Here is a 24,816-nt window from a genome sequence, read left to right as displayed (position 1 = left end):
AGGTGTAGTCATAGGTATATCAATGTATCCAAATCTGAATTGTCAAATTGTGTTATTATTGATTTTGTTGTAATGTGTCTTTTGCAGTTGTTGTTTGTATTGAAACAATGATTAAATAATTTTTTAAAGAAAAGAATAAAAGGGAAGGTTTCAGACTCCTCTAAATTGGTGGGTGAGTCTCTAGAGCAGCCTTTCTCAACCTTGTTCCGGGTCTCTAGATGTTGCTGTACTGCATCTCCCACCATCCCTGACCACTGGTCCTGCTAGCTAGAGGGTATGCAGAGAACGATTATCGATAACGAAATGGGAAACAATAAGATAGTGGTTCACAGTTTCATCTTATTTTTAAAAGGGTGTGTGTGAATCAGAGCTCGGTTCCTACAGTAGGTGGTGATACACAATTACATGCTTCATTTTAAGCTCTTCTCTTTATGCCTATTGTAATCTTTCCTTATTTTCTGTTTAATGCAGAATCTGGATCTACCATGAAAAAGGTAAAAAAAAAGTTGAAGGAGTTAATAGCAATAATAGGTGGGGTGGGGTGGGGTGGGGTGGAAGGACATCTGCAAGAGAGCCTATGGTAGCAGGAACGGGTGTTTAACCCTTACCCAAACAGTTCCCCCCCTCTGCCTTTCTGCTCAGACCTCCCCTCCCCAAAAGAGGCCTATTTTTAGCCTTGGGACCAAAATTTGGGGGAGCAGGAATGGCTTTTGCAGAAAAGAATTGGCAGGTGGGGGGGAAGGTTAAACACCCCCTTTCTTCCTGCCAGTCCTCCCTTGCCCTTGTGCTCATAAGACAAACATGGGGCCCTGGGAACCTGTTTTTGCCTAGCATTGTGTGGTTCTGCCCAAAGGCTGCTTTTTTTAGCAGGAGCCAATGGCAGTTCTTGAGATTGAAAATGAACAATTCTCAATACCTTGATAAGAAGTCTTTACTTGGTGCCCGAAAGACACCACACTTGTTTCCTCCCGAAAGAGCCAAATTAAGTGCAGGCGTGCACAGCAAATAATACCTAGAAATTCAAAGAACTGGAATTTTAGAACAAAGTTCTGGTTATCTCCAGTTGTGGTTAATGTGGATATGAATTATAAAATATAGATGGTGTTGTGTTCTTTCCCATTCATTGCTCAGTTAGAGACAAGCAGTTATCGATTTGACTGGATTGTTCTATTCATTTGTAAATTGTTTGCATGCTGCCGCTTTTGTCCCCATAGCCACAGAGCCCTGACCCCCCCCCAAAAGATCTCCTCCCTTTTCTCCTTGGCCCCCTTTTATTTCTTCAGTCCTTGCCTCCTTTACTTCTCAACACCAGGTCTTTTTGCTGCTCCCCTCCCCTGCTATTTCCATCTCCCCCCACTCCATCCCCACCTCTTCAAACCCACTGCTTCTTAGGTCTTCTTCTCACTCATCTTCCCAAACCTCAGTCTGCTTAGCATCAAACCTTTCTGCTTGCTTGCTTCCACCAGGATGTAGATCCTTCTGTTTGTATACTTTGTGTGAGTTTTTACTTTCTGCAAACTGTCCCTTTACTTCCACTAGTTCCATGCCTATAAAGCATTTGTTCTGATTCTGCAGTAACCAGGAGGTTTTCCTGGGGAGAAGCGGCAGGACAAGGGGAAGTGTGGGTGAGCCCTGTGAGGGAAGTTTGTCAACATGCAATGGGCTGAACCTTTCTCCTCGTGGATGTGAATAATTGTGAATGTTCTGTGACATCACAGCAACTCAGCCGATGGTGTGGAAATGGTTCATAATCCACAGTCAACCAATTTTTAGCTTAAGATGTGTACATTGTGCATAATGAATAAAATACTCCATACAGGGTTAATATGATATATCCTTCCAGAAACATGGATGTGTGATAATTTTCTATATCCTGTTAACCTCTCACCTCATTCCTGTTACCTGAACCAAAATCCATTTTTCTGTGCAGAATAAATCCAATCGACATACACTGGAGAGCAATAAAGCTGATCTAGGTGAGTTGTAGTTACCTGGTAGCTAAGCATGTATGTTTCCGCAAGGACACCAATGATGGCAGGTGACCGATGAAGGATTGAGGCTGGCAGCCTCCAAGACTAGCAGCAGAGGCTCTGGAGAACTCACTGCTTCCATTCACCTACATGGCTCCACCCATCACTTGGTCACAGCATAGTGTTGTTCCTAGTTATTTAAAAAGCTCACTCCCATAGCATGTGGTTGAAATAAAAGCAATAACAACAATTTTATTAGTCATACTCAGCCCATCTGGCTGGGTTTCCCCAGCCACTCTGGGCGGCTTCCAGCAGAGTATAAAAGCATTAAAAAGTCGAACGTTAAAAGCTTCCCAATACAGGGCTGCCTTCAGGTGTCTTCTCAAAGTTGGGTAGTTATTCATCCCTTTGATAGGGTGGGTGCCACTACCGAGAAGGCCCTCTGCCTGGTTCCCTGTAACCACTTCTTGCAGTGAGGAAACCACCAGAAGACCCTCGGAGGTGGACCTCAGTGTCCGGTCTGAATGATTTGGGGGGGGGGGGTTGAAGATGAAAGGAAACTGATTCATCTAATCACTACAATTCTCTTCTTTGCTCTTAAGGGCTGCCCAAATTGGAGGTCTGCCAGGAGTATTATGGCATTCCTCCACCTCCTGTGGCATTTGGTCCACCACTGAAGCTCAACGTGGGGGATATTGTGGAGCTAAACAGAGCTGAGGCCGAGCAGCTGTGGTGGCAGGTAGGCATAGTCAACATTGCTGTCAAACGGGAGCTCTTGGGCCTTGAGGTGACATCAGGATAACATGGTGATGATGAATGAGCTATTGCATAGGTAAAGGCAAAGGTAAAGGACCCCTGACAGTTAAGTCCAGTCACAAACGACTCTGGGGTTGTGGCACTCATCTCACTTTACAGGCCGAGGGAGCCAGCGTTTGTCTGCTCCGCAGACAGTTTTTCCAGGTCATGTGGCCAGCATGACTAAGCCATTTCTGATGCAATGGAGCACTGAAACCAGAGCAGCACACAGAAATGCCATTTACCTTCCTGCCAGAGCAATACCTATTTATCTACTTGCACTTTTTTTTGGCGTGCTTTTGAACTGCTAGGTTGGCAGGAGCTGGGACCGAACAACGGGAGCTCACCCCGTCGCAGGAATTTGAACCGCCAACCTTCTGATTGGCAAGCCCAAGAGGCTCAGTGGTTTAGACCACAGCGCCACCCACGTCTCTAGAGGTACTGTAGTTTAGTTCCAAGTAGCTTAAATGTGCTAAATTTGGGACTGAAACCAAAAAAGGTGGCTTCTCGCTTCCAGTTCACAGCACACTTGGATGCAAGGGCTATTTTTTGGCAGCAGCTTGTGAGGCATTCTGTGAAGTAGGGGAAACTATGGCAAAAACAAACCTACCTCCAGGTCATTTCAGGTCAATGCTTGTAACCAACTTAAAGTCAACCACTGGAACCTTGCCCCATCATCTAAAGCTCTCTTATAAAATGTTCAACTGCAAATCGACCATACTTTTCATGAGTTCTTTGCTTTCGTTCATTGTTTTCAGGGAAGGAACACATCCAGCAATGACATTGGCTGGTTTCCTTGCAAGAAAGTGAAGCCTTATGTCTGTGTAAGTAGCACATATCTGGGGAAGGTGATTTCTTTATGTGTTTTAGTTGATTAGAGGATTATTGAAACTGGCTTGATGTGTTGTAAACTATTGGTCATCACCAAAAAAAAAAAAAGAATTAGGTTGAGGTACAATTTAGCATAAGTGGTTCCCAACACACTGGACACCACAGAATCATAGAATTGTAGAGTTGGAAGGGACCCCAAGGGTCATCTAGTCCAACCCCCTGCAATGCATGTTTTACAAGTTTTTTGTCTATTTTGGGCTCCTAGAGCAAACACAGAAATCTTATCAGCAAGTAACACATTTTCTCCCTATTATTCAAAAATGAAACTTTCTGAATAATTCCTTTGAGAATGTTTTCCCTAGAAGAGGTATACAGGGAGTAATACAGTACATAACAAACAATAGATTTCACCTCTCGATGGCTGCAAATACATAAGCAATGATTAACAGATACTCCAGGGTCATAGATTTGTAGAGTTGGAAGGGATCCCGAGGGTCATCTAGTCCAACCCCCTGCAGTGCAGGAATCTTTTGCCCAACGTTGGACTCAGACCCATGACCCTGAGAATAAAAGTCCCATGCTCTACCAACTAACCTGTGTTTTCCCTCATCTAAACATACTATGCACATGATTTGATATATCAGAGCTGTGAATACCTTCCATATCACATCGGCAAATAATTCAAGGAAGTAATCTGGAAATCTATAATCAAATTTCACAGAATACTAAAATGGTGAAGACAACAAGATGTGATCTCCAAACTATGCATACACTGCTTCGTAGTTACTTCAGAACATCAAGGATTAGTCAATACTTACTTTAAAGGGTTTCGCATTTGTTAGCCCAATTCCGAGCAAATCTATTAGAGATTTCCTCCAATTAACATTTTTAGGCAACTTTGCGTCTGGCATATGCTGTAATTTCAGGCAATACAGAAGCAGGGCAGTATGAACTGTGGACAATATAGAAAACAACCCAACCTCAAATCTCATCTTGACAATAGGAATGCCACTTGGGAGATTCAAGTATGTGCTCTGTTGAGATGTTGAATGAGTGTTGGTGGATATCATAAATATTGCCAGTGCTTTTTTCCTGGGGGGTACGCAGGGGTACGCATACCCTTAAACATCACAGCTCCAACTATGGGGGCAGCTATGTTCCTCTGGGCCCTGGCTCTATTCTCTCTCACAGCTCCAGTCATTTCAGACCCATAAGATGTTTATTTTTCATTTCTATTTCCTGGGCAGATTTTTAAGTGGGATGTGAGTGTTCCTCTAAATACCAGTTGCTGGGGATCACAATTGGAGAGAACGCTGTAGTGCTCAGGTGCTTCTTCCAGGCATCTAGTTGGCTTCTGTGAGAACAGGATGCTGGGCTAGAGGGGCCTTTGATTTGCCACAGTAGAGCTCTTTTTAATAATAACAATAAATTTATTATTTATACCCTGCCCATGTGGCTGGGTTTCCCCAGCCACTCTAGGCAGCTTCCATCACATATGAAAACATAATTATTGTGGTTTTGGGTGGTTGTTATGAAATTGCTACTCCTTGTTTTCATTTTTCTTCTGGGGAATGTCACCATCAAATTGTTTCCCTGGGTTTCCCTGGGCTTTTTCCATTGCTTTTCGGCAGCAACGTCTTAAGGGTATCCAGCACCATGGTGCAAGAATCCTCCGGCGCCCTGCCCCCACGGCGGCAGTAGCGCGTGGCTGAGGGGCGGAGATGGAAGGTGTCAGAGCCTGGACGGCGCGCACCACCTTGCAGGGGGCTGACTTGGGCTCAGAGCCCACCTCCCACAGAGGGGGCTGCTTGGCCTCCCGCCCTGGACCGGCCTCTCCTTGGCGCCTCCCTCCAGCGGCCGCCCTGGGACGCGGCGGTGGCACGCGGCCATTGAGCTTCCTCCATGAAGCAGAACCAGCGAGACTCCTGCCTAGAGTGGCAGCAGGAGTCTCGCTGGTTCTGCTTCATGGAGGAAGCTCAATAGCCGCGCACTACTGCTGCCTTGGGGGTGGGGGGGCGCCGGCAGCAGCTGCTCCCAGACACCAGCCGTTCGGCGCCCCTTCCGCGCCCCAGATTTACCCTTTTGAAGTCCTATATATATATATATATATATATATATATATATATATATATATACCTGATGCCAGTTATCCATTATTGATATTTCAATATGCCAGTTAACAATATTAAGGCCCCATCTGGAAGCACCCAAAGAAAAGAGAAAGTGTTTTTACTGAGGTCCCCAAAAAGAACATTGCAGCCCAATGCTGTAACACTGCATTTGCTGGATTAGAAGGAAACCAGCTTGAAAAAAATTATGCCACGGGACACACTTGATAAAATATGCCTTTGGATTTAAGCAGCATAACTGCACAGTATTTCGTATCATCTTCTGGGTGGTGTCTCTGCCTCATTTGTCAAAACTTTCCCACCAAAATGAAGGATTTCCCCCCTCTGCTGTTTTTTTTAAAAGCTTTCCACAATACAAATCTCACCCCAATTCACAGAAAATAAATACTATATTGCCTTTTCTCTCCCAGATTCCTCCTCCAGATCTGTCAGTCTTTCATTGGTAAGTAACACCATAGAATCAAACCATTTCAGTAGCTTGTTATCCAAAAATCCTTATTCTGTGATGTCTAGCATGAAGTTAATGAACCTTGCATCCCACATAGGCCTAGGGTTTCTGCTGGTAGTAGTCCACTTGTAAATCTACACAGTAAGGTAAAGGTAAAGGGACCCCTGACCAGTAGGTCCAGTCGTGGACGACTCTGGGGTTGGGCAGGGAGCGAGCAACAGGAGCTCACCCCATCGTAGGGATTCAAACTGCCGACATTCTGATCGGCAAGCCCTAGGCTCTGTGGTTTAACCCACAGCGCCACCCGCGTCCCTTAAATCTACACAGTATGCAAGTACAATGAGACATCACATGCACATACAAGGTTTGCTGTGAGGTTTTCCCATGTTATTGATTTTTAAATGTGTTTATCCCATATCAGAAGTTCAGAGCTGGTTAACACCAAGCTGAGAGCAGGTTCTTCTTCTTCTTCTTTGGCAATCACTCATAGCTGAGTAAGATTGTCTTCCATAAACACAGTTTTAACAGTGAGTTTGTAAGTGACTTTGGAGGCCAATTCTGGATCCACACGTCCTTCCACAGTGGGGACATAGGTTTCTGGGCAGGGAGTTGATCATGGTGAGGATTCGACCAGGGGGCCTTCCTCTTAGCACATTTCTCCCTTTCATCCTGAGTTGAGTGTCTTCAAAGTCCATGACACCTTTGGTAAAGGCTGTTCTCCAACTGGAGCACTCGCAGGCCAGTGTTTCCCATTTATCAGTGTTTATACTACATTTTTAAAGATTTGCCTTGAGAGATTCTTTAAACCTCTTTTGTTGACCACATGCGTTATGCTTTCCATTTTTAAGTTTGGAATAGAGTAGTTGCTTTAAAAGACGCTAACCCGAACAACATGACCAGTCCAACAAAGTTGGTGTTGAAGAATCATTGCTTCGACACTGGTGATCTTTGCTTCTTCCAATACACTGGCATTAGTTCGCCTGTCTTCGCAAGTGATGTATAACAATTTTCAGAGACACTGTTGATTAACAGGGAGAGGACAGTATTCTCCCTTGTTCTCCATTTCATTGTTACATTAGAACAGGCATTCATTTGAAGACTTTATGAGAACACTGATAGTTATATTGAATAAAAATAAGGCACATAGGATTTCTCACGTTGCTTCGATCTCCCACCTTCTGTCTTTTGTGGTGGTGGTAAACTATGGGGTACAGAGACATCCAGTGACCAAATGCTGTACTGCAATTAACAAACACCCCTCATTGTACAGGTATGCAGGGCCCATGGAGCGGGCAGAAGCAGAACAGACCCTTGCCAGTCGTTTGGATGGGACTTTCCTGGTGCGGCAGAGAATCAAGGATGCAACTGAATTTGCCATCAGCATCAAGTAATGTTAGAATTGCTCCCCACACTAGAAAATCAGGGTAGAGAAGGAGATTTGTATGTGCAGTACAGTGGTACCTCGATTTTCGAACGTCTCCGTTGACGAACATTTCGGAACTTGAATGCTGTAAACCCGGAAGTAAATGCTTCGATTTTCAAACGCGCCTCTGAAGTTGAGCCGGAAACACGGCTTCCGTATTGAGTTTTCGGTTTTCAAACGCTTCAGAACTCGGAACGGTCTTCCAGAATGGATTACGTTCGAAAACCGAGGTACCACTGTATAATAAAAGAAAATAAAGAAAACCTTGAAGCTGGCAAAGTTTAGAAAATCATACCTTTTAGAAAACTAGAATCCATTGATTCATGTTTCTTTGGAAGTTGATGCTTAAAACTCCTCCTCCTCCTCCTCCTCCTCCTCCTCCTCCTCCTCCTCCTCCTCCTCCTCCTCCTCCTCCTCCATCATTTTATTATTTGTATCCCTCCCACCTGACTGGGTTGCCCCAGCTACTTTGGGCAGCTACCAGCATATATAAAAACATAATAAAATATTAAACATTTAAAAACGTATCTATACAGAGCTGCTTTCAGATGTCTAGTAAAAGTTGTATACCGGTAGTACCTTATCTGCTTGACATCTGATGGGAGGGCGCTCCACAAGGCGGGCGCCACTACCAAGAAGGCCCTCTGCCTGGTTCATTTCTCACAGCAAGGGAACTGTCAGAAGGCCCTCGGAGCTGGACCTCAGTGTCTGAGCTAAATGACAGCGGCAGAGATGGTCCTTCAGGTATACAGGGCTGAGGCAAGTACTCTTTGGTGAGAGCCCCAGCAGAGATTTAAATAGAGCATGGAAATATAGGATGTTAAGACCTTTAAAATACTCCCTTCTAAATTGCTTCCAAAGTTTCCCACTTCCCTTAGCACAGAAAGAGATCACCAGTTCAGTAAGGTAAAGAGAGTTTACTTACAAAACCTTCAGAGGTCAGATTCATGTGCTTTTCCATACAGCAGCGATAAAATACAGGTGGTACAACTTAGTTTTAAAATTGGTAAGCGTTTCTAAATTATTTGTATAGAAACACAAAAATGGCTTGCTAAAGCCACACAGCCTAAGTTGGGTGCTCCATCTTAGACATCCTTACATGGAAGGCAAAAGAACAAAGAGTTTGGTAGCCCTTCCTCTCAGGTAAGGCCTGTGACCTAGCTAAGCCTGGCAGGACAGCTTACTCTAGGATCCTAACCCCTTCAAGCATTAATTAGATTTAAGCATGTTGGTTATACAAGGCTGATTTATCCCAAATTATCGTGTCAATTTTTGTCCCAGCCTCTCATTAAGAAGGATTCCACAGCACGCCATCGGTTGTAAATATATACGTACCATCCTTGGTTTCTTCTTCACAGCTGAAGCATTGCCTTACTTCAAATGCCAGCATTAATTTTGACTTTGAATGAGGCAGGCACCTTGCTTCTATCTCTTAGCTTAGAGCTCTTCTTAAATGAGGTTACGTGAGCCGTTGTTACCAATTGTTAACAATGCTGTACAGAAATGGGAAACCATTATTAACCCAACTGCCATGTGGATTTGTGTCCCTCAGGTTCAACGCCGAAGTCAAGCACATCAAAATACAGACCAAGGAGGGTTTGTATCGCATCACAGAGAAGAAGGCCTTCAAAGGACTTATAGTAAGAATCGGTTTTCCCTTCTGTCTTCGCGGTAACTGTAACAACTGAGGAGAAGAAAGGGGGTCAGGGGAACAAAATGAGAGGAAGTTGGAGGGAGAGTGAAGGCAAACATATATTTACTTCAGTTCCAGGATAGGAAGAAGTGAGATCTTTGGCAAGCACCATCACAATAGTGATGATGGCAAAGGGCCAAACAAGGCAATGCATAGGATGATAATTAAGAAGGTGCATGAATAGTCTCTCTACAGTTGGGGCTGTTTCGTTTAAGTGAAAAGCAATCATCCAAGCTGTGATCAGAAGCAAAAGAGCACCATGCAGAGGAGCTGCTTAACCCTTCCCTTTAGGGCACATCGCCCAACCCCTTTCCCAAGGAAAACTCATGGTTTGGCGCTGAATCGGAACAAGTGGCAATTGGGTTTCCTGCACATTGCTTTTTAAGAGCTGTAGACTCGTAATCTGGGGAACCAGGTTCGCGTCTCCGCTCCTCCACATGCAGCTGCTGGGTGACCTTGGGCTAGTCACACTTCTTCGAAGTCTCTCAGCCCCACTCACCTCACAGAGTGTTTGTTGTGGGGGAGGAAGGGAAAGGAGAATGTTAGCCACTTTGAGACTCCTTCAGGTAGTGATAAAGCGGGATATCAAATCCAAACTCTTCTCTTCTTCTTCTTCATCTTCTTCAGCGCCAGAGTGGGTTTCCTGGGGAAAGCGGTGGGACAAAGACAAAATCCTCAGACCAATGCCTAGAAAGCACAAGATAAGCAAGAAATATCTTGGGCCCTTAGGGCTCATCCACACTTACCGAAATTTCCTCCACCCTTTTCAGGCACGGTTAGCTCTTTAAAGCTCTAACAGCTTCGGCCCTATATACCTGAAGGAGCATCTCCATCCCCTTTGTTCAGCCCAGACATGGAGGTTTAGCTCCAAGGGCCTTCTGGCGGTTCGCTCATTAAGAGAAGTGAGGTTACAAGGCAGATGCTTTTCAGCAGTGGCACCTGCTGTATTTTTGTATATTCTGTTGGAAGTAGTTGGGGCAATCCAGTCAGATGGGCAGGATAAAAAACAACTTCTTGTTGTTGTAAGTGAGCACTTTTTTTTTTTTTACTCTGGAGCTTTCCTCATGAAAACCCACTTTTTAGAGCTCAACTGGAGCAAATGGGAAACCATGGGAAACCCAAATTGACATTTGCTCCAACTGAGTGCAAAAGGGCAGGTTTTCATGGGATGGCTTTGGGGTGGGGTGGGAGCATGGAGCTTTCCTATGCCTGGAAACAGTGGGGCAAAAGGTAAGTGTGAATAAGCCATTAGTCTGCTTAATATCAGCTTCCCCAAGATAAGTTTTCTAGATAGGGCAAGACAGGGTGAGAAAATATGGGGTGACTAGAATGTATCATCTAGTGCAGGCATCCCCAAACTCAGCCCTCCAGATGTTTTGGGACTACAATTCCCATCATCCCTGACCACTGGTCCTGTTAGCTAGGGATGATGGGAGTTGTAGTCCCAAAACATCTGGAGGGCCAGGTTTGGAGATGCCTGATCTAGTGAGTGGACAAATGAAAGGAACATGTTAAATATCCCTACCTCTGCTGTCCCTGCACTCAAAATGGCAGCCGCCAGACTGCTGAGAGGCTGTTCATACATCTTCTATGTAACCTATAGTTGAGCCCTGGGAATCAGTTTATGGCATGTCTCGCATGTTACACAGAAACGAAAGAACCAATTCTGAAAAGGGGAATTAGAGTTTGGGGTTCAAAGAAACAGCTGAGATGTATTTCGGTTATATTCCTCTTTTTTTCTAAAATTGTTGTGATATGTGCCTTGCATGTCATGTCTTTCTTTCTTTCTTTCTTTCTCAAGTGAATAGGTTGGATATGCCTTACCAGCTACACATGCTGCCTTTCCTCCTCTCCAGGGGGCATATTGTGCAAGGACGTTGCCTGTATGAATAAACTCTTCTTTCTCTCTCTAGGAGCTGGTGCAGTTTTACCAAGAGAACTCCCTGAAGGATTGCTTCAAGACCCTTGATACCGTGCTACAGTTCTCCTTCAAAGAGCCTGGGAACAGAACAGTGCCCAGGGCCTCTGGTGTGTGTGATCTGAGTCTCATCTCTACAGTTTGAAGACTCAGGGGAAGTCAGGGGGCAATAAAAAGCAAGATATGGGAAAGCAATGGAGGCTTGCTGTGCTTCTCTGGGGTTATTCTGTGGCAAGAGACACATAGTACAAGGCCTTCCAGACAGAGAATACAATCAGAACTGTCCAGGAGTGCAAGTTTTTTCACCATGTACACAACACCATCATGTGCCACCCCCACCCCCCACCTTTTACATTTAATCTGGATTTCTGGTTGCAGTGGCAATCTTCTATTATTATTACTAGTGGTTTTCAGCCCGTTTAATAACGGGCGCTAGAATCCTGGGGTTCGGAGAAGCGCTTGCGCAGCGCTTCTCCGAACCCTGGGACCTGTCCTTGCTGTCGGTGGCAGGGGGACAGGAACAGAGGAGGAGAAAGCGCTGCTTTCTCCTCCTCCGTTCCTCTCCCGCAGCCGCCGACAGGAAGCAGACATCCCAGGGTTCGGAGAAGCGCTTGCGCAGCGCTTATCCGAACCCTGGGACCTGTCCTTGCTGTCGGCGGCAGGGGGACAGGAACGAAGGAGGAGAAAGCGCTGCTTTCTCCTCCTCCGTTCCTCTCCCGCAGCCGCCGACAGGAAGCAGACATCCCAGGGTTCGGAGAAGCGCTTGCGCAGCGCTTATCCGAACCCTGGGACCTGTCCTTGCTGTCGGCGGCAGGGGGACAGGAACGGAGGAGGAGAAAGCGCTGCTTTCTCTTCCTCCGTTCCTCTCCCGCAGCCGCCGACAGGAAGCAGACATCCCAGAGTTCGGAGAAGCGCTTGTACAGCGCTTCTCTGAACCCTGGGACCTGTCCTTGCTGTCGGCGGCAGGGGGACAGGAACGAAGGAGGAGAAAGCGCTGCTTTCTCCTCCTCCGTTCCTCTCCCGCAGCCGCCGACAGGAAGCAGACATCCCAGAGTTCGGAGAAGCGCTTGTGCAGCGCTTCTCCGAACCCTGGGACCCGTCCTTGCTGTCGGCGGCAGGGGGACAGGAACGGAGGAGCGCTTTCTCCTTCCTTCCTCTCCCCCAGCCGCCGACAGGAAGGACGCGCGCACTCTCCCCCCCCCCGCCTCCTCCAACCGCCGCTCCTCACGGGCCAGGGAGGGTTGTGAGGAGGCCTTTGCCGGCCTCCACCCTCGCTTCCCTGACGTGCCCTGCAGTGAGGCGGTGTCCGGCGGGAGCGGCGGTTGGAGGAGGCAGAGGGGGGGGGAGAGTGCGCGCGGGCAGTCTCTGCTGTCCAATCCCTGTGTCTCTGGGGTACATGCGCAGTACCTCAGGGACACACGGGACAACTGGACGCAGGGACATCTTGGACATTATTATATAGGATTATTATTATTAACCTTCCCTTCCACGCAATGATCCCAGAGTGTGTTAAAAGATTAAAACACAGCTTGTTAACACAATTTTTGCGGGGCGCAGGGGGGGGGTTGTCACATTTAATATGGCTTTCAATGGATGGTCTTGCCACCATAGCTGCCAAGTTATCCCTTTTTTTTAAGGGATTTTCCCTTATGCTGAATAGGCTTCCTCGCGAGAAAAGGGAAAACTTGGCAGCTATGCTTGCCACATCCGTGCCGCCACTTTCTCCTCAACAGAGCACTCAACCCAGCCACTGTTTTTGGCAGCCCAAACTACAGTGGTACCTTGGTTCTCAAACTTAATCCATTCCGGAACTCTGTTCCAATACCAAAGTGTTCCAAAACCAAGGCGTGCTTTCCCATAGAAAGTAATGCAAAACGGATTAATCCGTTCCAGACTTTTAAAAACAACCCCTAAAACAGCAATTTAACATGAATTTTACTATCTAACAAGACCATTGATCCACAAAATAAAAGCAGTAATCAATTTACTGTACTATAAAATAAATAAGACAGTATTGTAGATGATTAAAAAAAAAAAATCTTACCTGCACGGATAGTCATTGTTTTGATGGGGGGCTTTTATCCATTTCCGCAGTCACACAATCAATCAGTAGCCGAACTGGGTTCTACACAGTCATAAAAACAAATTAACTGAGAAAGCCTCAAAAACAGAAATGCAAAATAAATAGCAAAAACAAAAGCACCAAACTTAATCCGATCCGGAAGTCCATTTGACTTCTGAAATGTTCGAAAACCAAGGTGCAGCTTCTGATTGGTGCAGGCACCCTGGAAACAATAGCCGACAGCAGCATCGGACATTCGGCTTCTGAAAAACGTTCGAAAACCAGAATGCTTGCTTCCGTGTTTTCAGCGTTTGGGAACCAAGGCGTATGAGTACCAAGGTGCTTGAGAGCCAAGGTACCACTGTATACCAATGTGTTTTGTCTCCAGTTGCCAGATGCAGAAGGCACATCAAAATTTCAACAATCTGGTTCAGAGGAGCTATTCTCTTAACACATTTTCAACACAAGGTCCAAACTCCATGGTCCAACCTGTGTCAACTAGCATGTGATGAACAATCGATTACTACTGTATTCTTTAATAGACTGGGCAATTTCCTAGCTTTCTTCAGTGGTGCCTGGCTTTCTCTGTGTTTAAATCCACCTGTCAGTCTACTGCATCTTATGGAGATGGAGGCTGAAGAGCAGACATGATATTGAGGTCAGCTGCGTGTGGCCTATGCAAAATACCAGGACTGGATCATATAACTTGTATTATTTTGCATACGTAGTAGTGCAGTGTAGATCAGGCCTCCCATGCCTTCTTGACCCTCTTTGGCTAACATGCACATAAGGAAGCTCTACATCTGTCACTCTTATCTTGCCCAGAGCACAAAAAGGGAATTTTCCAGATCTCTCTGAATTCTGCAGAGAGAAAGGGTTGGAGCATGCAGACTAGCAAGGCCTGGAATTGATAGTGTCATGCCTGTTCATATCCTGTAGGCCAGAGCTTTCCAAACTGTGTGTCATGACACATTAGTGTGTCGGCTGCAGCTTATAGATGTGTCGCACAAATGCTCCCCGTGCTCTTCCCGGGGCTGCAAAGGGGTTAGTTTAACCTCCAGTTTGCTAGTAAAACTGAATTGCTGTGTTGTGAAATGATGCTTGTCTAAAAAGTATGTCACCAACATGGAAAGTTTGGAAAGCTCTGCTGTATGCATTTGTTGACCAAAAAGTGACCAAAATCACTTTTAACTTCTCTACATCATGCTCACTGCCTTCCAAGTGGCGTGCAGTTTCGGGGATGGGATAAGCATCCCCTTATTGTTTCCATGCCTAACTCTTTGTTATTCCTTGACAGGCAAAAGCTGCAAGTACTTTGGTTCAGCTAAGGCTCGCTACAACTTCTGTGCAAGAGACCGGACAGAACTGTCCCTCACAGAGGGAGACATCATAAAGATTCTCAACAAGAAAGGGCAGCCAGGATGGTGGAAGGGAGAGGTCTATGGCCGGGTGAGCACCTTTGTAGCCATACCACTCTGAGCTGCTTGCCTTGGAGAATGTGGTACATTTGGAGCAAACTGAGACCGATATACACCCCTCACCTCTGAAGTGAATGAGTTTTGGAGCCAAAAGAAATAATGGGGACCTGTCAGGACTTTTTGCACTATTCCAATAGCACTAATGCAACTGTGTAGAGGTAGCTGCCTTCAGCTACACACACTAACACAAACACACTTTGGCCATTTTTTTAAGCAAGGCAATGTGCAGCTGCGTTTCAAGTGGCTAGCTACACAGACTGCTTGTCAGCTGGGAGCTGAAATATGTGCCCCAGTTGAATTGGGACCAGAACTGGGTTCATCTCTGGGGCAAGGGTTACAGAAGGGTCAAAATGGAGGCAGAGTCTGGGTCTGGAACACGGTAATCCATCCGACAAGCACTAGACAGCCAAGGCCAGGAGCAGCTGAAGTTGCAGGCAGGCAGGGAGATGGTCCAAACACAGCAACCACTACAAGGGACAACTAGAGCCAGAGCAGGGGCACAAGCTCCTGGGGGTTGAATCCTCTTTGCCCCATGGGCAGCTCGCCCTGCCCCCCCCCATGCATGCAGCACCCTGGGTACCCATGCGGCTAGCTACACCGCTGGGTTCATCCAAGAAGTCAGCAGTAGGAACTGGGAAGTGGGGAGCACAGGCTGGGAACCATAGGCCTGCTCAAAGACAGAAGCAAAGATGCAGGTCTGGTGTAGATATGGTCATGGCCAAGCTGGATCTGGAGAATCCAACAAATTATTTAGGGAAGTGGAGCTGTGGTGGACCCAACAGAACAATTCTGCTCCATATTCCTCTTTTCTGTATCCCTGCATGGTTCGCCAGGGCACCAATACAGAAATTAGGAACCTGCCAGTTCAAATACCAAGTTGATTCTAGCACTGCTTGAATGTATATTAACTGGGCTGCTGATGTCTACTAGGAGAGCTTTGAGAGCCCGAGGTATGATAGGAGGAATCGATCTGCAATTTTCTTCCCCCATCCCCCACATAAACACATCCTTGCCACATCATCAGGAAACAATAATTACATAGTCCCCAGAACATGTTGAACTGAGAAAGATGGAAGAACACTAGCCTACATTGCTGTCAGTCTATGAAATGATGTCACAGTTGCTATTGGGGTAAAATATGCTAAAATATGAGATACCTCCAATGAGGTTACACCGTGTATGTCAACTCAAAGCTGCTGAGGCTAGAACCTCATTTGAATGGTTAATCCCTAGCATCTACCAGTAGCTGAGAGTTTGCTAGACTGGACTTGTACCAACATCAGAAAAAAAGTATTGTTGGCATCTTGAAGTCTGTGGTTCTCGCCCTGGGAACATTCTCATTGCCTGATAGGGCTCTCCAATCATGTCTTATATTGATTGATGTGCTTTCTCTACAGGTTGGCTGGTTCCCAGCAAACTATGTGGAGGAAGATTATTCAGAGTATTGCTGATGGCACACCCAATTGGGTGTGTTGAAGGAGTCTTTTGCAGCACATCCTGGGACAACCACAGAATCATTTTCCTGTAGCCATTGCTGTGCAAAAAAAACTATTATTTATGAACTCTCTTTAATTCCCCTCACATTGGTTTCTGACCTTCACTGTGTGTTCTTAATGTCAAATAACCTGGGTTGAGAACCTGGTTGTAACTGCCAAAGAGCAAACCTCATCATCAAAATCATGTGTGTGAAAAAATAAAACTACAACATGAAAAGCTACTTTTTTAAATGCCACAATTGCTCATAGCCACAAAGATTTGTGATCCAAGTTCCCTTTGAGTGTGCATAATAGCTTCATATCCCAGCATGCAATCTCCATGTTTTCTACATGGTATCCTTGATCTGGAACAAATGCATTTGGAAACTGCCAACATTCAAATGTAGTCTCCCTAGACCAGGCACCCCCAAACTTCGGCCCTCCAGATGTTTTGGACTACAATTCCCATCATCCCTGACCACTGGTCCTGTTAGCTAGGGATCATGGGAGTTGTAGGCCAAAACATCTGGAGGGCCGCAGTTTGGGGATGCCTGCCCTAGACCCTTCTTATTCTTCATTATCCACAAAAGCCCATTTCATTGTGGTGTTCACAGAGAGTCCCCGGTCGTTCCACGGACTATTGACCCAGTGCCACCACGTCTACTCTCTTCCACTGCCCCCAACCAGGTTTCCCCGGTAATATATTCAGACCATAGCTGTCAAGTTTTCCCTTTTCTCGCGAGGAAGCCTATTCAGCATAAGGGAATTTCCCTTTAAAAAAGGGAGAACTTGATAGTCAGGTTGTAACATATTAACAAAGATTCCAGTTTCTTGTGAACACAAACAAGTTTTAAATACTTTGGAACACTGTACAGTAATTCGATTCACTCTCTCTGTCTTCCTAACCCACTCTGACTCCTATGCCTCCTACCCACAAGAAACCAACCAAACTAACTGTCTCTCTATTTCCAACTGTCTTCCCCACTAAACCTTTGGCTAAGGCTAAGCCTTTTAAAAGGAGGTAGGCTCCGCCTCTGGGCTTTTCTATTGGTCTACCTATTAACCCTTTCTCTCCCCCTGTACAGACATTTCCAAAAGAACGGGCAAATGCCACAGTCATTTTTCAGGCAGATGCCTTGGTGGTGGTAGTAGCAGCTTCTACCTGAGGCTCTGGATCACTGCCCTGCTCCTTGGTCTGTTTTGGGTTCCAAGCCTGTAATCTAGAAGGAAGGTATCAATGAGGCCACAGAGAAACACCAGAGATTCTAGAGTCTTGGGACCGCCAGGCTTCTCCTTCTAGTGGGAAACCAGTTGTCTGGGTGAAGGTAATTTGCTGAGCATGGGCTAAGATACAAAGGGTCTGTGTGTGCATTCAGAGTTGTCAAAGCATGTCAACACACACCACTTGAGCTGCAGACTATTAATATTCAACTACAACACCGACAGGATAAAATTGGAAATACAGTGGTACCTTGGTTTTTGAGCGTCTCCGTTGATGAACATTTTGGTTTAGAAACACTGTAAACCCAGAAGTAAATGCTTATGTTTTCGAACATGCCTCGGAAGTCGAACATGCCACGTGGCTTCCACTGAGTGCAAGATCCTGAGGCCTAGCTGTCAGCTGTTGAGTTTTCAGTTTTCAAACGTTTCAGAACTTGAACGGTCTTCCGGAATGGATCACATTCAAAAACTGAGGTACCACTCTAACTGTTAAAAACAAATGGTTTCCGAAAGACAAAATTTCATTCTATTTTTTCCTGCCTGTACTAACTAGCCATAGTCAACCAGCTGATGGTTCTTTACATACTTAACAGGCTGCCCCAAAAATAATTATTCTATCATCATCATCATCATCCATTGTGATATATCACCAGCTAAATATCATGATATAGTGATACGTCATGATGTCTGAAACAAGGATGGAGCTATGTAAAGGCACTGGCTGGCTTCACAGTTTCCCAAACATTGTGAGTTTTGCGTAGCGAGTACACGCACACACACTAGGGATAGCAACGTAAAAATCAGTTTGTAGTCCACACTGTGGCCACTTTCATAATATTCAACATTGTGATATATCGTGAATCACGGTGAGTGCGTGTGCTATGTAAAAAATCGCAATGTGGGAAAAACTGTGAAGCCAGTCATTGTGTCTCATGATTCCTTCTGTCCCTGTTGCTCTGTATAGTGGTACCTCGGGTTACAGATGCTTCAGGTTACAGACGGCGCTAAGCCAGAAATAGTAGCCTACCTCTGGTTAAGAACTTTGCTTCAGGATGAGAACAAAAATTGTGCTGTGGCAGCGGGAGGCCCCATTAGCTAAAGTGGTACCTCAGGTTAATAACAGTTTCAAGTTAAGAACGGACCTCCAGAACAAATTAAGTTCTTAACCCGAGGTACCACTAATGACAGTTATAACAATATGTTAAAGGTACGTAAAAATCTATCAGTTTTAGACCCCCCTAGGTAGTAGCAGTTTCCAGGACATTACCATTTACATCTTTATTTCAGACATCATGATACAGTGGTACCTTGGTTCTCGAACGGCTTAGTTGTTGAATAAATCGGCTTCCAAACGTCACACACCTGGAAGTAAGTATTCCGGTTTGTGAACTTTTTTTGGAAGCCGAACGTCCAACGTGGCTTCTGCTTGAGTGCAGGAAGCTCCTGCAGCCAATCGGAAGTCACGCCTTGGTTTCCAAACGGTTTCGGGAGTCAAACAGACAACTGAAACGGATTAAGTTCGAGAACCAAGGTTCCACTGTATATTGGTGATGTTTAGCTGGTGATACTGTATATCACAATGTTGAAAGCCAGACATTGCTCAGCCCTAATACACATCATGATTTGTGATATATTGCCAGATCAAAAATTATGAAACTGATATCATAATGCAGACTTTAAACCAGTTTTGGATGATGTATGAATATATTGGCCTGTCCTTGTTTTTCCCCAGACTAGCATTTATATACCATTAATACAAAACAACAACAACCCCAAAACCATTAGTTATTAGATATGATCTCTTAGGGCTCGTTCACACTTTTATCTGCCCTGCTGCTTTCCCCTGAGAAAACCTGCAAACATCAGTTGGGGAAAACTGCTCAGAACCATGCCTAGAAAGGACGGGACAAGCAGAAAACCTCTCATACCTGTGCTTTGTACACACAGGACAAGCGAAGTGTGGATGAGCCCTAATCTAATAAAGGGTTTTGCTGCTCTGGTAAAGGAATGGTGCTACCTAAAATGCCCTCTCTAAAGTATCAAGTATAGTATTAAGATTTTTGAATATTTGAAATCAGAATTTGGAAGACTAGCCTCAGCATGCTATCTAAATTAAACTGATAACCCATTTAATTTATATCCACACAACAAGTAACTAAAGGCAACTTAGTTCTAACTGTAAAAACTAAATCTAAATATATATATTTTAAATATTTAGGAACAAGGAAATGAAAAACACTAGAAAACCATGTAATACCTTCTTCCAGCTCCAACTGTCAGCTAGAAATGAATAGATTCAAACAGTTACTGTGATGACCTCATTTACCAACCAGCATTGTTGTGTAAGCATGACCTCATAGAGAAAAGAGAGAAGAAATATGATTGGCTGAGTAGATGCTGCTGCTTCTTAAAGGGGAGAATACTAAGCTTCAAAATTCACAGGATTATATTTGAAATAAATCTTAAACGACTTTGTGCTTGCTTCCTAAAGATTAAACATTCTTCCATTTTTATTGCCTGGTAGGCCAGTGGCTGTACTAGCCATAATCAATCCAGCTGACTGTTCTTTACAAACTTGTCAAAATACCCAACATGTTTTGGTGGTTTCCCCCTCAAACCAGCATTTACATACCAACAATACAAAGGAAAAAATGATACATATGTCATTAGAGCTGTTCTCTTACCTGATAAAGAACTTTGCCCACATAGTAACAGAATAAGCTACCGGCAACATCCTATCTAATCTAAACTTTAAACATCCTAAATAATTGGAAAAACTCTAAACCTAAATGCAATACATAAATATGTTAAAAATAGTAACTTTAGGACAATCAAAAATGAACAAATCAAGAAAACTACTAACATCTCCTTCCAGCTGTGTCAGAAACAAGCACATTCATCTATACCTGCCTCATCTACCTACTAGCATTGTTTAGCAAGCATGACCTCATAGAGGACAGACAGAGGGAAAAGGTGATTGGCTAAGCAGATGCAGCTGTTTAGAGAGGCTTTGCACAAGCTTTATATGATCAGATATCTCAATACAGTATCAGCCTCTTAGGAGGCTCAGCAGAAATTTTAATATTGGGTGGGAAGGATTGGCAACTGACCAGATAAAAACCTGCCTGGCCTGCTTTTGTAGCCTTAAAAGAAATGGATCTCCAGAAATATTCAAGTGAAGCTTCTTCCTGACATGGATCTGCTTTTAATCTTCTGTTCCGTACAAAGCTACAAGATTCACGAAGTGGCAATTCTAAGCAAAGTTATGTGAAAGTGGAAACTGGTCACTTTTCATGTTAGTTTTTAATGTAACCAATATGCTCCTTATGCGATCAGAAATTGTTGCTAGTCTTTGGAAACAAATGTGGCATTGCCAAACTACCTTCCTAAGGTCTCCCATACACTACTTTTCTGTATTCTTCCAACAATTTGCTGTAATAGATTATACATTTCTTCCAAATAATTTGAAAATAATGCATTACAGAAGTAATCGAGTGGCTTTGGGTATATCAACTTTGATGCCAATATTTATTACCCAATTTTTATAAGGCAATAGTTTGTCTACCAGAATTTTTGTTTTTTCCCTAGTGCAAGGAAAGATCCTCCGATTTGGGTGCTCAGCCCTTTCCCCACCCAGAGCTGCCCTGATCAAACCTGGAATTTTTCTGTGATAATACTAAGGGCGGAAGGGGCTGGTGGGATTTGGAGTACATGTCTCCAGTGTATTGTTTGGAGCTATCTGAACACTTGCCTTATTAACACAATTTTATTATACATAGCTGCCCTGTCCTCCTGGCTTGGGCACTGTTGCCAGCCTTGCTTCTAATAATAATACTAAATAATAATAATAATAATTTTACTATTCATACCCCACCCATCTGTTGGGCTGGGTTTCCCCAGACACTCTGGCGGCTTACAGCACCTAAAAAAATTGTAAAACATTAGACATTAAAAATTTCCCTAAACAGGGTTGTCTTCAGATGTCTTCTAAAAATCAGATAGTTGTTTATTTCCTTGACAACCGATGGGAGGGTGTACACCACCTTGAGCTCCTCAGAGGAAAAAAAGTGGGAACTCCCTACCTATTGATAACAAGCAGGTAATACCTTAACAGTATTGCGACTATTTCTTAAATTTGTATTCCGCCCTTCACAGAGGGTGGTTCATAACATTATGCTTTTCTGGCACCTGCTATTTTTATTAAAAATATAAAGTGGTATAAAGGTAAAGGGACCCCTGACCGTTAGGTCCAGTCATGGACGGACTCTGGGGTTGCGGTGCTCATCTCGCTTTACTGGCCGAGGGAGCTGGCATGTGGCCAGCATGACTAAGCCGCTTCTGGCGAACCAGAGCAGCGCACGGAAATGCCAGAGCGGTATCTATTTATCTACTTGCACTTTGATGTGCTTTCGAACTGCTAGGTTGGCAGGAGCTGGGACCGAGCAATGGGAGCTCACCCCGTCGCGGGGATTTGAACCACCAACCTTCTGATTGGCAAGTCCTAGGCTCTGTGGTTTAGACCACAGCGCCACCCGCATATAGCGGTATAGAAATGCAATAAAATAATAATAAAACCGTTCTCGTTTGGGCAAGCCTAAACATGTGCTTAATAAATGCTGTGGGTTTCGGTTTTATTTTTAGTATTCTAACTATTTTGTTACGTTTTGAAGTGTAGATTTTAATTTGCCATAAAAAAATTTTTGCAGTCAAGTGGCACATCAATTTTAATGGAATGATGAAATGAAACTGCTTTTTGTAGGCTGCTGTTAAGGGACCTCATTTTTGTAGGCTAAAAGTCTGGGTACAAATACTGCTAAACAAAAAAACTAAACATTTAAAAACGCCTCCCCCACCCCTCCTTCTCCTGTGTGTGTGTGTGTGTAAAGTTGCCCTGTTGCTTCTCACGGGGTTTACGTGTGCTTGAAAATAATGTGCCATGTGTAAAGGGAGCTAAAGGAGAACATGGGAAAATAGGCTTCCCCCCCCGCCCCCAATAATCTCAGCCGCAGTGGCGGCACTATTGCGCACGCGCACCATCAGCCGACGCCGGCTTCTGTGCGCGTGTTGGGGGAAGGGAAGAGAGAGCCCCGCGCGCGACTCGCTCTGGAGAAGCGCGTCCCCTGCACCTTGCCTTGCCTCTTCCCTCCCTGTGACAAAGGAGCGCGAAACCTTCTCCTTCCACCGCTTACATTGGCTGAAGCTGGCATGAAGGGGCGGGGCCTCCCCCGAGAGTCGGAAAGCCCGCCTTCCGAAAGATGCTCGGCTGTGATACGATGCCAAAGCTGTCCCCGTATCTCCCCCGCCTTGCTCTGCTACGCCGACGCTCTCTAGTCTAGTCCTTATTCAACTGGCGGAGGGTGGAGGGAGCGGGGAGGAGGGGCCCCGGGGCGGGAACACAAATGCGACGTCTCCCTATTGGCCAGCCGGCGACCGAAGGGGGACTTTTTCCTCTTTCCCTGATTGGCTTTGGCAGGCGGAGAGAGCTCTATTCCCATTGGGTTGGAAGAAAAGGGAAGGCCGGTTCAGCCGAAGAGGGAGCACGCTCGTAACGGCGCGTTCCCATGGGCGCGCGGGCGCGGGCGCGCGTACGCTCGAACGCACGCACGCGGGCGAGAAACCTGTTCTGCCTGTTGGATGAGCGAGCGCGGCCGAGCGCCTTCTTAGTTAGCGCTCCCTCAGTCGGGGACGCGCGGCAGAGGGGCGGTGGGGGAGGGGAGCGAGAGCATCTCTCTCACGCGCGGCGGCGGCGGCGGTAGCGGCGGCTCCAGCTCCTCCTTTGTTCGCCTCCACACACCCCACCTCGCCAGCTCTTAGAGATACCGGGCCGCCCGGCTGGCGGGGGCCGGCACGGTAAGGGGTGGGGTCGGGTCGGGGGGGGGATGTGAGGGGATGGAGGGCTGACCGCGCACGCGCGTGGATGGATGGATGGATGAATGGATGAAAGAAATGTACAGCCGTGTGATCGTGAGGAGGGGGCCGCGGGGCGGGGGGGGGGGAGGATGACCTTCGGAGCGTCGTGTGTGGTCGGAGGGGGGGGGTGCGCCGTTATTTCGCCTCACCTGCCGCGCGGGTGGGGGTGGGGGGGTCGGCGGAATTGAGGGTAAGCGGATAAAGGCGTGCGCCGCGTCCCCGCCTCCTCGGACACCCCCACCCACAGCATCCTTCCTTTCTTCATGTTCCCCCCACCCGAAAGGACCCCCTCCCAGCATTTCGCACCCCAGTCTCAACATCGATTTTGGCGTGTCGTTTCATAGATATAGTTAATGTCCTTTTAATAAAAAATCATTCAGGATGAGGGTGTGGGCCAGTTTCCAGCCATCCAGGTTTTTAAATCAATCAATTCATTCATTCATTCACTTCTTATCCATGTTCTATCACACCTACATTTTGTCCGCTCTTGACCCGCCTAAACCCATCGACTTCCCCAGAGCTGTAATAGGTAACTGTTAAAAATCCGCGTCCCCAGCAAGAGAAATGCATGTGGATGGATTTGCAACCGGTTTGGAATAAATAATGTACTGTATTGTGGTATTGTGAATACATTGACGGTCAGTCCTCCCCCCCCCCAGCTACAGTATTAGCAACATTTAAGTGTTACGTTGACATTTCAGAATAATAGTTGATAGGTATGATTTATATTGTACTATGTAGCAGCCTCTATGAGAATAAAAATTCGATTATGTCGATATGGTATTAAAGCCACCCATACACAACCAAAAACCAGTTCTAATGGGCCTAATATTGGCCACCACCAGCCTTGTATTATTCCCCACTAACCCTCCTGCACCCACCAGCCCAGCACCTTCACTTGCCATTCTTGCTTCGACTTCTGTAATCCAGTGCCTCCTGCTTTAAGACACAGTACTTACTCTTCTTGTTGTTATTTATTTGTACCCTGCCTTTTTCCCTGACAGTAACTCAAGGCAGCTTACAGATAAAATACCGGTAGGAACAACTAAAAACATAGGGGGGGGGGACAATAGAACCATAGAATTTTAGAGTTGGAAGGGACCCTGAGGGTCGTCTAGTCCACCCACCTACAATGCAGGATCCTAATAATTAAAAAACAATTAAACAGTAATAGAATTAAAACTATATCTATAAAGCTCTCTCTCGATATATGATCTATTAAAAACAATACAGATAATTACAATAAAAGCATCACAGCACCATCCCTTTCATTAAAAGCAGTCCGTTCCAGAAAGCCTGTTGGAACAAGAAAGTCTTCACCTGCTTGCAAAAGTACAGCAAGAAGGGAGCCAGTCTAACTTCCCTAGAGAGGGAGTTCCAAAGTCTGAGCAGCCACTGAGAAGGCCGATCACTTGCTCCTCCACTTACCATCAGCAGGTCTCTGTAGCATCACTGTTTATTCA

At 45.5% G+C, this 24,816-nt stretch overlaps 2 protein-coding genes and 1 long non-coding RNA gene across 19 annotated transcripts in view; 2 read left to right on the top strand and 1 right to left on the bottom strand.

Moving 5' to 3' along the window:
* VAV1 (vav guanine nucleotide exchange factor 1) overlaps window positions 1-16,506 on the top strand; it is a 78,263-nt gene extending 61,757 nt beyond the window's left edge. For both annotated transcript variants that reach the window (XM_035141112.2, XM_035141111.2), the window contains exons 18-27: window positions 472-494; window positions 1,931-1,976; window positions 2,573-2,709; window positions 3,524-3,589; window positions 6,136-6,167; window positions 7,444-7,560; window positions 9,149-9,236; window positions 11,203-11,317; window positions 14,567-14,718; window positions 16,145-16,506. In XM_035141112.2, coding sequence (XP_034997003.1) covers window positions 472-494; window positions 1,931-1,976; window positions 2,573-2,709; window positions 3,524-3,589; window positions 6,136-6,167; window positions 7,444-7,560; window positions 9,149-9,236; window positions 11,203-11,317; window positions 14,567-14,718; window positions 16,145-16,198 — 830 coding nt within the window. In that variant the 3' untranslated portion in view covers window positions 16,199-16,506. The remainder of the gene's footprint in view (window positions 1-471; window positions 495-1,930; window positions 1,977-2,572; window positions 2,710-3,523; window positions 3,590-6,135; window positions 6,168-7,443; window positions 7,561-9,148; window positions 9,237-11,202; window positions 11,318-14,566; window positions 14,719-16,144) is intronic.
* On the bottom strand, window positions 7,552-22,756 carry LOC118097848 (uncharacterized). 4 transcript variants are annotated; one of them, XR_009556828.1, is made up of 7 exons: window positions 22,633-22,756; window positions 19,701-19,796; window positions 17,694-17,929; window positions 13,252-13,332; window positions 9,789-9,932; window positions 8,932-9,280; window positions 7,552-7,832 (listed from the first exon to the last, which is right to left on the bottom strand). It is a non-coding gene; the product is annotated as an uncharacterized LOC118097848 (long non-coding RNA). The 4 variants fall into 4 exon arrangements; XR_009556827.1 differs by lacking the exon at window positions 22,633-22,756 and adding an exon at window positions 20,128-20,408; XR_009556829.1 differs by lacking the exons at window positions 17,694-17,929; window positions 22,633-22,756 and adding an exon at window positions 20,128-20,408.
* Window positions 22,757-23,154: 398 nt separating this feature from the next.
* SMARCA4 (SWI/SNF related, matrix associated, actin dependent regulator of chromatin, subfamily a, member 4) overlaps window positions 23,155-24,816 on the top strand; it is a 63,481-nt gene continuing 61,819 nt past the window's right edge. For all 13 annotated transcript variants that reach the window (XR_009556877.1, XM_035140594.2, XM_035140593.2 and 10 more), the window contains exon 1: window positions 23,155-23,293. The gene's annotated coding sequence lies outside the window, so the exon portion shown is untranslated. The remainder of the gene's footprint in view (window positions 23,294-24,816) is intronic.

Source organism: Zootoca vivipara, chromosome 16, assembly GCF_963506605.1.
Source record: "Zootoca vivipara chromosome 16, rZooViv1.1, whole genome shotgun sequence".
NCBI lineage: Eukaryota > Metazoa > Chordata > Lepidosauria > Squamata > Lacertidae > Zootoca > Zootoca vivipara.
This window is presented reverse-complemented; position numbering and strand designations above follow the sequence as displayed.